This window comes from Anabas testudineus, chromosome 13 (assembly GCF_900324465.2).
Source record: "Anabas testudineus chromosome 13, fAnaTes1.2, whole genome shotgun sequence".
Taxonomy (NCBI): Eukaryota; Metazoa; Chordata; class Actinopteri; order Anabantiformes; family Anabantidae; genus Anabas; species Anabas testudineus.
The window spans coordinates 16,660,240-16,674,610 of NC_046622.1; the positions used below are offsets into that span (position 1 = coordinate 16,660,240).

At 44.4% G+C, this 14,371-nt stretch overlaps 1 protein-coding gene across 2 annotated transcripts in view; it reads left to right on the plus strand.

The window, feature by feature from the left end:
* Positions 1 to 380: 380 nt before the first annotated feature.
* kmt2a (lysine (K)-specific methyltransferase 2A) overlaps positions 381 to 14,371 on the plus strand; it is a 32,760-nt gene continuing 18,769 nt past the window's right edge. For both annotated transcript variants that reach the window (XM_026373945.2, XM_026373936.2), the window contains exons 1-4: positions 381 to 645; positions 9,265 to 9,337; positions 9,462 to 12,817; positions 13,399 to 13,576. In XM_026373945.2, coding sequence (XP_026229730.1) covers positions 400 to 645; positions 9,265 to 9,337; positions 9,462 to 12,817; positions 13,399 to 13,576 — 3,853 coding nt within the window. In that variant the 5' untranslated portion in view covers positions 381 to 399. The remainder of the gene's footprint in view (positions 646 to 9,264; positions 9,338 to 9,461; positions 12,818 to 13,398; positions 13,577 to 14,371) is intronic.

Consider the following 14,371-nt stretch of genomic DNA (forward strand, 5'->3'; position numbering starts at 1 on the left):
GATCAAACTCCTACAATGTGCTACCCTGACCCCTCAGTCGCACTTTGTCCTGTGCTTGCTCATCTGAGTCTGTTGGTAGATTACAAAAACACTCTCACTTTCCTTCTTTAGGAAACACTGCAAGCTAACGGCCTCGTCCTTCCTTGTGATTCAAGTGCGAGGCTCCTTTCCCGGGCAAAGCCCCTGAACCTGATTTTGATTCAGTCATGCAGAGTCTGAATAGGGCCGCTGAGAAAATGCATTGTCGGGGTTTCAGCGGAGCCGCCCCGCAACATGCATAACGCCGTGTCGGCCAGTGAGAGCGGAGCGCTGTGCTAGAGGTTGTTTATGTGGAGTGCTGGGTTAGGGTTCCGCCCACCGAGGTATCTCTGATCGCAGGGCAGACAGGCAGAGTGTAAAATGGCGCACAGCTGTCGGTGGCGGTTCCCCGCTCGGCCCGGAGGGAGCAGCAACTCCGGTACCGGGAGGAGAGCGGGCCGAATCAGGATAACTGCCTCTCTGCGGAGTGGCTCGGGAGCCCACCCCAACGCAGCTGGGCTCGGACCCGGGTTTGACGCTGCACTCCAGGTCTCTTCGGTTATCAGTAGCAACCTGCAGAAATTTCGGGATGTTTTGGGGGAATCGAACGACTCGAGCAGCGGGGAGGTAAGCACAGCTCAGCCCAGCTCAGCCCAGCTCAGCACAGCCCAGCTCAGCTCAGCTCAGCTCAGGGCAGGACAGGACGGGAGCAGCCTGACGGTAACCGGAGAGCGCCGGTTCTACCGCGGCTGCGGGGTCGGTTAACGTGGGGAGCCGTAAGCAGCACTTCAGATGTGGAGCTAACGGTTACCGTGGCCAACGCTGACCGTCTTTTCCTCCCAGTGAGGCTCTCAGCGAGCTTGTCAATGCCAGGATGCTCGGTTAACTTTGAGTTGGCTCTGCAGCGTATCACAACGCTACGTTTAGTTAGGAAACGGCACATTCACCAAATAGTTACCACATTCGTGGACTAATTATTTGTCTCCACTGGAAAGAAAGTTTTCTCCCCACTCAGTGTGGGAACGGGCTACATCTCACAGTTTGGATGAACTAGTGCTAACGTTAGTCTGCTAGCCAGACCAAAACACTGTAGGTACAAGCTGCTTTTGTGTTGTATTAACTACAACCTACAACACAGTTAACACACACACTTGTTCTTTCAGTGACTAACGCACAGTGTGTAATTAAGCTGTTACACCTGGTTGACTAGTTAGCTACCTGACATTAGCTTTATGTGAAGCCTTCAAGGCTGGACATGTTGCCTTCAAATTCACGTAACATCAACGCACAATAAAAGTTATCGTCCAGCATTAGTGTTGTTATTCATTTCCCCACGATGTAACAGTATTTAAACACATGTGTTTATCGCAGTGACGTTTCCTTGTGTTGTAATAGCATGGGACTTTCAACATAGCTCGTAACGTGTTTGAAAACAAGACATGTCAACTTGAAGGAGGCGAGAGTACACAGTTGTGGTTTGTAACTAGCTAGCGTGAACTTAGCATCCGTCTGCAATGTCTTAGGGAAACTGTTGTTAATTATCCACTTTATTTGCTTCCAGGCTGCTTTTCGCTTGTCTCTCCCAGCTGGATAGCTTAGTATTTACAGCATAACCTCAAAGGCTAGCTGTTTGCAGTGAGGTGTCAACCTTTCAGCGGGGCTTAACGTTGGCTAACATAGCTGAGTGGTTAGCTCGCACGCTAGCTGTCTGCATCCCACAGCTAAAACTACACCATTATCTCACTGCCGTACGCGATGTTAAAGTAGCAGGTTTTCTCCGGAGGCTGCTGTGATCACCTCCGGTCAGCATAGTGCTAGGCAGCGGGTTAAAGAGTCGTGGCTGAAGTTGGCGAGGCTCATGCGTAAAACTAAATCATTTCAATTGCTGTTCAGTGTGAAGCTAGGACAACTACCATGCTACGCACTACGCCACGCTAGCCATCGAGGCTATTGCTGATGCATAGGAAAATGGGAGGTGGACATGTTTTCCCCTTCTCTACACAGCCACTACGTAGCTAGTACCAACGTTATACCGTGTTTATATTGCTTGGAGATGGCGTCTGAAAGACAGCCGCACACTGAAAATCGCACTCTTAAAGTGCTGAACTGCCAGTGAGAGTACATCGATAGCGTTTGGTGTATGAATTAGCTTCGAAACGAGACTTGCTAGTGACAGTGCGCATGCAGGGCTGACTACAATAACAACGAGCCCCCTCTTGACGGACCGTGTGATGTGGGGGTGTGTTCGCCTTAGCGAACTACCATCTTCCTTCTCCATGATGAGCAGCATGCGTTCAATGCAGTGGGAGTACACTGTGTGGGGATGTTTACCACCAGTTCTAGCGCTTCCAGTCTGAGCACAGAGGGAATACTTATTTGGTTGAAGCACAGCAATATTTGAATACATACGAGTTAGATATTTAACTATGCTTTTTTAAATTCAGAGTTTGCTTGATTTTTACACATTTTGAATAGTGAAGTCTTAATAGCAACATATTTTTCTGATGTATTTTAACTATTAGCTAATTTTATTATATTTTTGATAAAATGATGGTGATCATTTGAAACAACATCTCAATTTTCAGATGAACCTTTATTTTGGTAATAATTGAGAGTATATGAGTATTTTAGATGTGTGGAGACAGAATTTAAATTTAAATCGCTATGGAACTAAAGTCTTTGTAAGATGCAGACTTTTACTTAGAATATCAGTTTTGCGTTTATATGGCTTTCTCAGCTTTTCACACTCCTCCCTACTGTATAAGACTGTCAGTGAATGATAATATAACAGGGATATCTAGGATGTGTAGACTCAGACTCCACTATAAAATTCTGGAGCAACTTCGGGGACCTTGCATAATGATTTCATTAAGTTTTCCGTACATTTTCTCAGCTTTATGATCTTACAAACAGTAATTGCACATGAGGCATCATCCTAATAGGCAAATGGTGTTTCAAATAGCCAGAAGGCCATCCTTCCAGTGAATGAGTGAATAGCAGTATTTAGGATGTGTAGAGACAGACTGGACCAATAAATCCCCATGGAGCCTGAAACCTATGGAAGTTGCAGACATAGCATTGTGATTTTTATTGAGAAGCAGTTGAGTGCCTGTCTGACCAGCCTGGGGCAGGATTGTTCAGGCTCACTGCAGCCTGCTGAGCTCACAGGGCAACCCTGAACAGAGTGCCAGCCGGACACTTGGCCACCCCTCCTTCCTCCTTCCAGGCAGAAAAACCCAAATCCTCTTCAGACACACACAGGCCTGTCTGAGAGGCAGAGCAACTTTTCTTCTGACAGCTGCCACTTTGGAATGGATTACTAAGCCTATTGGGGTGACTCAAAAGGGTGCTTGTCGGCTGTTGCTGTCCAAATGAAGGCATTTGTTGGCTTTTGTATGTGTGTGGGGAATTCATTTTCTTGATCCGGCCAAATTGGCATTGCTTGTTTTGGTGCTGACCGTTAATCACGTTGACTTTTTTTGTAAATCTGTGACCTTAACACCTTCAAATGAATAACTTTAACCCCTTCCTCGGTGTCCACCTGATCGGTCTTTGCATAATTTTTCACTTTTTGTTGTTTGTCCATTACATTTTGCCTTCTGCAGCATCTATACCACTCACATGTTATTACAAGTGTTTAATCATTCATAAAAAAGTGCCACTGAATAGATTCATCAACCCAAATCTCTCTTTGCCTCACTGGTTTGAGAGAAATGGTGTGTTTGAGCGGAAGGGGCTTCAGTCCAGCAGGTGTTTGGCCTATTTAAATGGAAGACCCCTCCACCCCCACCCACCCGCTTACCATCCCCGAGACAGCGTGTGGATTGTAGCAGGAAGCTTTGTGTCTGCTTTTATCCTAGCTCTCACAAAGTGCGGGCGGCTGAAAGAGCGCAGGCAGGGATATCAAAGAGTGCGGGGCGACCCCCCTCCTCCCAACGATACAACACTGGGAGGAGAATTAGTCACAGACCCTCCCATCCATGGCTTTATTCTGCTACAGCAGGCGGGCAAGGAGCTTTCACCTCTGCTTTAGGAGTTGCCTGACTGGGGGGAGAAAGGCGGCAATTGTGTCGTCTTTCTTACTCTTTTTGTGTGTGTGCTTGTGTGTGTGTGGTGTTAGGAGTAGGGGTGTCCCTCAGACTTTATGTCCCTTATTGCACTCAGGAGTAGGCGTGTCTTCTTTGTCTTTATTTTGATTAGAACTTCAATTCATGCTGCCTGCTGGGGAGGGTAGGTGGTGTGTGTCTGGTGCTGCTTGGCAGCTTGTGTGAGTGTTAATGGGTGAGTGTGAGAGTGAGAGGGACAGCATGCACATGTGCTAATCTATCTGTTTGTCTTTGTCCGTTGACTTTCTTCTTCTCCTTATGTGCAAGGTGTAGGAAGGGGAGGGGTCCTGCTCTGGAAAGTGTTTGTTTTGGTCTGTGTGCTGCTGAGCAAATGGGCTGGTTAAAAAAACAAATGTCCACCTTTTGCTTAAAGCTGTCAGGGGTCACAAAGCAGTACAACTGTGTAATTCACTCTGGTGGACGCAACAGGATGTTGTAATCAGTGACTAACAGTGGATCTTTAACTTAAATGTCCTTTGCCATTACTTATAACTTCTGCTCTGTACTGTTCATAGTATTTGTTGTACTGACAATTGGAATTCCTCTGTGGCCTTTTTGAATAGATGTGTCATCACATTGGGTATATAGGAGTATGAGCTCACCACCCATTTACATTCCAGGAAGGAAAGAGACATACTGTGTGCACAAATGAGGTCATGTTGTTTTTTCCCAATAGTATGTAGGAATGACTACTTCTGCCTCAGAGTGACCGACAAGGTCATAACCTGATCAAGTTTGAAATATTTGTCAACACACTAAAAGTCATAATTTAAAGCAAAATGTATACACACTTTCTTTACTTAAAACTACAATGTACAACTCACACTGCATGAGACTCTTTATTAATCCGCTCTATTTTGCCCAGCATTTCTTCTTCCTGCTCTGCTTTGCTCAGTGTTACTTTGCAGTACTTTGCCACATCTTTCCCAGTGTTTTAGGTAGTCATCAATTATGAAATTACAATAAATGAGTGGTCCAAAATATACTGACCAAGCATAATTGAAATTCTCTGATTGGTTAGAAGGTTGAAAGTATATAAAAATATCATTATAAAATTAATAACTTGAATTCAACCTTAAATTCTCTAAACAGACCTAAAAGTAAGTTAGCTTAGTTTAAGATGCTTCTTCCTTTCATTCCAAAAGCTCTGAGTCACTACCTGCTTTTGGTAGCTCATAATTTGTCCCTGATCATCTGAGTCAAAATATTTCTATACATGACTTGTGGAATGTTTTTCCCCTGGCTGCCTGTGCTCAGCACTTGCACCATCCATGTGTTGTTATGAACAAAACCACTGGGGTGCTTTTGGTACTGTCTAACATTAAAAAAGTCACACTTTTGGTATAAACTTGAAACTGAGTTTGCTCATAAGAAGTTCATGAGCAGTGATAAGTCTTTCTGGTAAGATCTTGATGGCACTAGTTGTCTGTGCTAGCTGCACAGCTGCTACCTAAGTTTGGTACCTGATTCGTCAGGACAGTAGCATTGCAAAGCATGTTATTAAAAATGAAGACTTTGGATTATTTTCTCTGCATCCTTCACAGGAAGTGTTTACTATGCCAGTGAGATTAGCTTATGTTACCTTAGCACATAAAGTTTGAATATTAATAGGGATGTTTTTTGAAAGAAGGAACATAAATGATCATCACATCTTAAGGACTATAACAATAGCTATAGCTGCATAGATGGGAAATTTGTAAGAGACATGGTTGACTGAACATGAAGCCTTTTTTTTTTTTGGTGAACATGTTCTTCTTCCCGTTTTGTTTTTTTTCTCATTTACTTTTTTGGCTACAGCTGATTTTGGTCATATTTTAATCTTTGGAGTTGTTCTTAATTTTGAAATTTACCTGTAAACTAAATTTACACTAACTCTCAGTAATGAGCACTAATATGTGGTTAAAGTTGATTAACCCACACGAGATAAAAATGTTCTTCATAAAAGGCAATCATAAAGTAAGAAATAACATATTGATTAAAGTCTGTTTATACACTGCCTGAAAAACTGATCTCTAATCTGCTGCCTTGCAGCACTGTGTGTAATCAGTTTGATTTCTTCTAAATGTTGTCTTGGAAGATACCAAGTCCCATTAGCTTTCTCACTTTGCAAGGCCATTGTCAGAACAATACAGAGAAGTATACCTCAGACCAAATTCACATTTGTCTCGTGGATTTCTGGGACAGTCCCTTGCACCTCTTTAAAATAATAATGTTGTTTCCACAATGAATCATATTGGTTTCCTTTTCAATTTTTGCATTGATCACTTACATGGGATGTGACACACCAGCAGGAGGTAAAACTGCTCAATATTTCACAGTGAGAGATACTCCAAAGTAAAAAAAAGATGAAGAACACACAACAATTGTATTAAAAAAATCTTTTACAGTATTCTGCTCGAGATAAAATGTGTATAAAAAATTGCATCATGCTAAAATATGTATAAAATATATAATAAACTTTTCAGTACCTATTTAATCAAATGTTGCAAGGCAAGGTAGGATGAACTTTACCTTGCTAGTCTAATACAGTGTTTGTTTACTTTTGAAGTTAGCTCCTTGTGCCTGCCCTGTTATAGTGAATGTTGTGTTTCACACACTGCTGCTTAGTGCTCATCCAGTAGGTGGGAAGCCAAAGAGCAGGGGATCAGTGAGTGACTGATACGTGTTTGGAAGCATGGCAGAGCGCAGGAATAAGGTGGAGGAAAGGGGAACCTCGTCATGTGTGGGAGGCATGTTTAGATTGGGATTTGGCAAGCTTCTGCATAAGCATGTTGAAACCCCAAACCCCTTTCATCCTCATTGCTCCCAGGAGACGACTGTGATCACTCTGTTGTTGGTGGTGCATGTGGTCAAGAAGCTGCTTCCTTGTCTCTTTTTTTCTCTACTCCTCTCCCTGCTCTCAAAGCCTTCCTCCTTTCCTCACTCTCGTTTACTTGCTTGCTTGCCTCGCCTATGCTCCCCTCCCCCACATTCTCACTTCTATGTTCTGCTTGTTTACATCTTGCTGTGCTGTTCACGTGCAGAAGGAGTGTTTTTATTTATTAATTTTTTGGTTTCCTTTTAAACGTGTACACGAGGAGGTAAATGTGCACATGTATGAGTGTGCATGTACATGAACCTTTGCGGTCCGCTCTGTGCACTTGCTGCGTGATGTCATTGCCTGCTACACGCACTATCACAGCGAGTCAGAGCCCTCAGTTGGTACTCCGCCCCCCTCCACCCTGCAACACCACCAACCAAGAGCAGCAGCTTGCTCAGAGAGGAGAGATGCTGGTTTGGCTGTGAGGAGAGAGACTGAAAGAGGGGAAGATGCACTAAGAGCAGCAGAGGATGCTCAGATTAGTATTGCCTGCCAGGATAAACAGCAGTATTGACTGTCTGTTATTGTTGTTTGTTTATATGTAGAGCAGATGAAAGATTGTGCACATTCCTGGTTTTCATATTTTCTTTAATTAGATTCAATTTAGGAGCCAGTTATTCACATTGTGATGTGTGTAACACTTAACTCATGCAAATCAGTTTGCATGGAGTTATGTGCACACACTTGTGTGGACTAAGCTTGGATAGCAGCTGCTCTACAAACTGGGCCAACGAGACCTCAACTGCATCCCCACACACTGCTATAAATAAACATGATGAAATGACATACTCACCTCCACTCTTAAACACACACGCTGATTGCAGGAAGTAGTGGCACACACAGGATCCTGAAGAAGTTAATCATCCTCTTGTAATTTCTACATTTAAGACTTAACTGAGGCATGAGAGGAAAGATTGATGTGTAGTCTGTACATACAGTATATGATATTTACACTGGATTTCGCCATTAAAATTAAGTTACAGAGAATTGATTAAATGAAGAATAAATCTATAATTGATGTATAAAGTGTAATATATTTCATTTGTTTCTACAATCAAGTATCTTTTCATTGCATAGGAACACGTTTAATCTGCAAGGCTGGTTCCTGAATGCTTGCTAACACACCATTAGACTCCATTTCTCACAAATTCTTTGTAATAGCACCGCATTAACATGATTAAGTGTTTGTTTGAATGAAAGTTGAAAAGATGTCAATTCAGTAGTTCAAATTATTGATCCAACACTTGTTCTCTTCTGTTAAAATTGGAGTAAAATACCTTGTTAACTATTAGAAGAATTGGGTTAAATTATTGATGAGGCCTTTTCAGTACAACTCACAGGCCAAACAATTTTCTTCCACAGTTTACAGTTTAAGATGCTTCTAAAAATGATTAACTAATTCCTGTCGGCCTCAGCTTTCTTGGAGCTAAATGGTGCTATCGACATGCTAACATGCAAAGCATATCACTGGGCAAACAGCTTAATTTGCTAAACAGCTAACATTAATAAGGTAACATGATAACCTGCCCAATGTCTGTCAGCATCTACAGTAATGTAGGGGTTTTAATGTTCCATGCTAGATTGTTAGTACAATGAGACTGTCAAAGTAAAGAATGAAAGTTTGTCCAAGAGTGAGAATCTTGAAAGTCTGATAAGCTTCATCTAAGATGTTGTGTGTGGTCACTGTACATATACAGATGATAAACATTAGTTACAACACAGCCTTTCCTTTTCCACATCAGTGGAAAATACATAAGGTTAAGTGTAATTAGCATTGTATCTTCACAGGGCTGCTCACATGAAAATAGGCCTCTCTGTCATTAGTGTGTCTTTGCTCTTGCTGTCTTTCTGTCTGTTTGAGTATGAGCAACCACCTTAGCATTTTACAGTTCCTTCAGGGAGCAGGAATGTAGTGCAATGGGTTAGTCACCAGCTAAGATTTGGATGTTTGCTATTCAGACTGTCTGTTGTGGTTTGAGCCTTGTCCAACTGCAGACTTGTCATCCCAAAAGCCAGAGAAACATGAGAGCACCAGAGTAAGCCAGCAGCCGAAAGTGAGATTGAGCACATCATTATAGCCTTAAAGCCATGGTCTTCATTTGACTCTAACTTCAAGAATAGCTAAAGTGTTGCGCATCTAGGCCAACTGGCAATTATGTACCATAATGGATGCTATAAATTTGATCTGTTAACCAACCCTTTCTTCTTCCATGTAGTTATTCTGTATTACAAAATGTGTGTTTTCACAAAACATTGATTGTTTTATTTATTTTTTTGTAGGATGAAGCTTTTAGAGGGTTTGGAACAGTTGCTGAGCAGAAAAGAGTACAGAGCCCTACAACAGCCTGTTCAGGTAAAGTTACATAAAAGTACTATCTGGGACCTTTTGTTGTCATCAGATGTCTCTTTATCATGTCATCCATATCTGATATTCCCATGCTGACTAAATGTCCTGTTTTGTCTTCTGGCTTTATCAGTGGGCTTACCTATACAGGAAAAGAAACCCAGAGGTCGACCCCCACGGGCCCTTGCTGCCCAGAAAGCTGCTGCAAGTCTACCTTCCCCCTCCACCCTTTCCTCCCCCACACAGGCACAACTGGAGGGCACTGAAAGACCAGCTGACAAGTTGAAAAGGCTGCCTGGGAGGCCACCGGGCACCGGTGAAAAGAGAAGAGGTCGACCTCCATCTTCTGGTAGCAAGAAAGCTTGGAGTACAGGCAACCATGCAGCAGGTGACATCAGTAATCAAACTGGGGCCGAGTTGGTTATGGACACAGAGGAGGACAAAGACAGAAAGGGCATTAAAAGGATGCCACTGGCCTCTGGTCAGCCACATGACACTGAGGCAAAGCTCCCCAAAGGTGGGCGGGGTGAATCCAAAGTTACAAACCTGAAGAGGCTGAAAGCGACAAAACTTGCTCCTCTCAAGTCACGGCTCAAAACTTTGCCTGGTGTACCCCGCCGCAGACGGGGGCGGCCTCCCTCGGCTGAGCGGCTAAAGGCAGAGGCGGCGGCTGCTGCTGCTGCTGCACAGCTGTCTACCTCTGTTGAATGTGGGGAAGGGAAACACAAGACTTTTAGAGTCAAAGGTGGTGACAGGGGCACAGAACCACACACTCCCCAGCAGCCCATGGCGAGGAATGTGGATGGAGCTGAGGACCAGGACCCTGCCAATCTACCTGCCTCTCCATGTGCTTCAAAACCAGGCAGGACAATGGGCCTCAGAAAAAGCCCTCGCCATAGAAAGCCCGTTAGAATTGTCCCCTCCTCTAAACGCACTGATGCAACCATTGCAAAACAGCTTCTGCAGCGTGCTAAGAAAGGAGCACAGAAGCGACTAGAGAAAGAAGCCAGTGGGGGTAGTGTGACAGGCGCCATTGAAGCCGGCATCAGAAAGACCCCACTAAAGAACATCAGGCAGTTCATCATGCCTGTGGTCAGCACAGTCTCCCTTCGCATCATCAAAACCCCAAAGCGGTTCATTGAAGACGAGGGCAGCTTTGGTACCCCACAACCACATATGAAGATGCCACGGTTAGAAACGACCCCTTCATCTGTTTCTACAGCTGCCCAGCCGACCTCCACCACCTCCTCTTCAACCTCTCCAGTGCTGGCTTCCACTACACCTGCTGTTAATAGCACTGGTACCACTGCTCCAATTGACTCCCTCCCCCCACCTCCTGCCCCTGTCCCCACTGCTCCATCAGCAGCTGCCAGTCTGCTCAACAACAGCACCAACAATGCAGCCAATGGGCGATTTAGTAGTAGTGCTGCGTCTTGTGGCTCAAGTGCTGTGTCACAGCATTCCTCCCAGCTCTCTTCTGCAGAGTCTTCCCGGTCCAGCAGCCCTAGTTTGGATGACTCATCATGTGACTCTCAGGCTTCTGAGGCCACACAGGCTTTGTCAGAGGCAGAGGATCACTCTCCGTCCTCGCAAGGAGAGAGAGAGACCAACCTGTTGCACAGCTCACGACCTCCCTCCCCTCCTTCTGAGCCAGAGCCTGAGCATATGTTAGCAGAGCGGAGTCGACGAGGCCGAAGAGGGCAGGGACTTAGCCGGGGAAATCAGAGTCAGAGGGTGAGAGAGAGGCTCACCACTGGCGGTAAAAAACCTATTATCAGCCCACCAACAGGTGTTCTGATGCCCTCTTCTGCACTTGTAAATTCCCAGCAAGCTTCATCCACAGCCTCTTCACCTTCTTCACCTCCACCTCCTCCTCTCCTCGCCCCTCCGCAGCCTCCCCAGTCAGTTTCCTCCAGTACATCTGCTATTAGTGAACACCACCCACAGTCATCCTGGATGCCTCACCCTATTCCTTCATTTCTGTCTGGAACGTCAGTGCTGTCAAGCATGCAAGACAAACGAAGCCGCTCAATTCTGAGAGAACCCACCTTCCGCTGGACATCCCCGTCCCACCCTGAACAACAGTATTTTTCCTCCGCCAAATATGCCAAGGAGGGACTAATTCGTAAGCCCATATTTGACAACTTCCGTCCTCCCCCGCTCACAGCTGAAGATGTGGGGCTGTTGCCCCAGAGCGGAGCTGGGGGAGCTGCTCCAGTTGCTTTCCCTGCACCAGGTGGCGCAAGTTCAGGGACTCGTTTATTTGCCCCTCTTCACTCCCACACCCACCACCAGCATCCTTCTTCGTCTCGCTTTGATACACCCCTCCAGAAGCGCAGCCCACTGCTTCGTGCTCCACGGTTTACACCCAGCGAGGCCCATTCTCGGATATTTGAGTCCGTTACCCTGCAGTCATCTTCTGGGAGCAGCCCCGGCTCTCTCTCCCCTCACCAGACATCCTCTAGTTCTGGCAGAACCTCACGACGGAGGAGACGATTGGACTCTGGAGCACTACGTGGCCATCCACATTCTCCTTCCCACTCAATGACCAGACGCAGCAGCCAGTTTGGAAGCCAGATGTCCTCAGGGAAAGGGTCCTCTGAGATGTCTGTGTTGATGGGATCAGTCTCCAGTAGTAACCCCAGCTCTTTGCCAGGGGGCTCTGCAAGTCCACTAGCCACTAGTGCCTTAACTCCTGCTCCTTTCAGCACCTTCTCCAATGTATCTCTTGGTCTGGCCTCACAAGGGACACCCGATAGTAGGAGGGGAGCTGCTGGAAACCCACCTCCTTTGTCAACAACATCATCCGCCTCTTCCCCACTTTTCCCTCTCTTTCCTTCCAGTGCCCAGGACATGGGGCGAGGAGGTGGAAAAGGAGGTAAAGACAAAAACTTATCAGCTCCCCAGGAACCTGCTCCAAAGGAAAAAGAAAGGGGTTCTGAGAAAAACCGTGAGAAAGAGAAGGAGAATAAGAGGGATGGGAGAAAAGATCTGGAGAAAAGAAGTAAGGTTTCTACACCAGATGGCTCCCCCAATGCCCCTTCCAGTCTGTTTACTGTGGATGGGAGGGACTCAGAAGATGCTCTTTTATCTCTTGCTCCAAAGAAAGCTCCAGGGAGAAAAAAATTAACATCAGTTGACGTGGTTTCTGACACCACTTCCCCAGAGGCACGTGGGCTTCATTCTACTGTTCCCACTGCAAAAGAACGTGTACCTAAGAAAGGTAGACCTTCTGAGAAAGGAGCGGAGATGGAGGATGGGGAAAATGACAAGGAAAAACAAAGTGCTCCTGGTCAGCAGACAGTAAGCCTACCGGGTCAGCCAGGCAGACAACAGCTCCCTGTCTCCTCTCTCGGATCAATGTTGGCACAAGCAGAGAAACAGCCTGTGACTGACAAGCGAGTAGTTGGACTGCTGAAGAAGGCGAAAGCCCAGCTCTTTGAGATAAAAAAGAGTAAGCTGAAACCTGCAGACCAGACCAAGGTCCAGGTCAGTTCTCCTGTTTTTTTCTTGCCTTCATCCATACTATGTCAACACAGATCTTCTCCTATTCTCTCATTGTGTGAGTGAGTTTGACATGATGCTATGAATATTTGCTATAATTAGAAATCTGTGTTAGTATTCAAACTGAAACTTGATAATAGGAAAGTCCCACAGAGGGTGTTACTTAAAGGGGAATTCTGCTCACTTCATACATTATACAGAAAGCGCTTCTGAAACTATTGTCCTTAGAGCAGAATATACTGAACTATTCTTCTACTTTTAAACTTAAGAGTTGGTGTTTATATGCAGCTTTTGCATATTTCAGGAAAACAATTCCCTGTCTCAGTTCAGCTTGATTGCCTTGACCCAACCCACTGCTGTTTCATCATTATGTTTATCTTCATAATTATTGGACATTGTTTATAGATAAAGGTTTAATTTACTTCAAATAAAATGATGTTCTAATGACATTAAAAACATGTCAGCTTTGTACATTTGTGATGCTTTGTTATTGTCTTTGTATTTGTTATTATGAAGCTCTTCAAATGTCTGTTTTACTTTTTGTGGTCATGTGTGCTTGTGAGCAGGGTCAAGAAAGTGACTCGTCAGAGACTTCTGTACGTGGACCACGCATAAAGCATGTATGTCGTCGGGCAGCTGTGGCTCTTGGCCGTAATCGGGCAGTGTTTCCTGATGACATGCCCACACTTAGTGCCTTGCCATGGGAGGAGAGAGAAAAGATCCTATCTTCCATGGGGAATGATGGTGAGGCACATTCATTTTACATCTTGAATTTTTTCCAAGTTGGACAAAACTCACCTATGTGGAGATGTTAATAAAATGAAAAATAACACCCTGAGCATAACAGCGGTAATGGCATGTGTTTACAGATTCAATATAAAGCACTGTGACCGACTTACAGAACTGAATTGAGTGTTTGCATTTATGACACAACTTCCATGCAAGTCCTGACAAACGTCTTCACCGTGCAGTGATGACAGACCAATGACAAGAGTAGAGAAATCCAGTCATCATTCAGAGCACAAGTACACAGTGAAGTGGTGATGGAGTGAGAGGATTTTGGCTACTTTGTGTTCCTGTTATTTTGACTGGCTTCATGTCATGTGGCATCATGGGAATTTTTGTGAAGCTAGAGGCACTGATGTTCATGACATATCAAAAGTTAACAGTATAATCTCAGCTATAGTTCCCATGTTTGCTTGGCAATTTAATCCTAGCACATCTGTGTTTAAAACAAGCTTTTGGACATCTGGCATTGTGTCTATGATAGAGGGGATTTGTTTGTTGTTGTTCAAACAAATGTCATGATTTTAACTAATCATTAATAAAAACATATCTGAGTTGTTTGTACAGTAGAAAAAATATATAATATAAGAACTTTTACAACAATTGTTTCCATACTGAACTGCTTTTATTTCAAGTCACATATGAGTCTTAAAAGGTTTACATCTGATAAATTATTTGCTGAATCAGTTTGATTTTTACAACACAAAAGAACACAATTTATTACAGCTTTACAGTGTTTGATTACATTGTGTT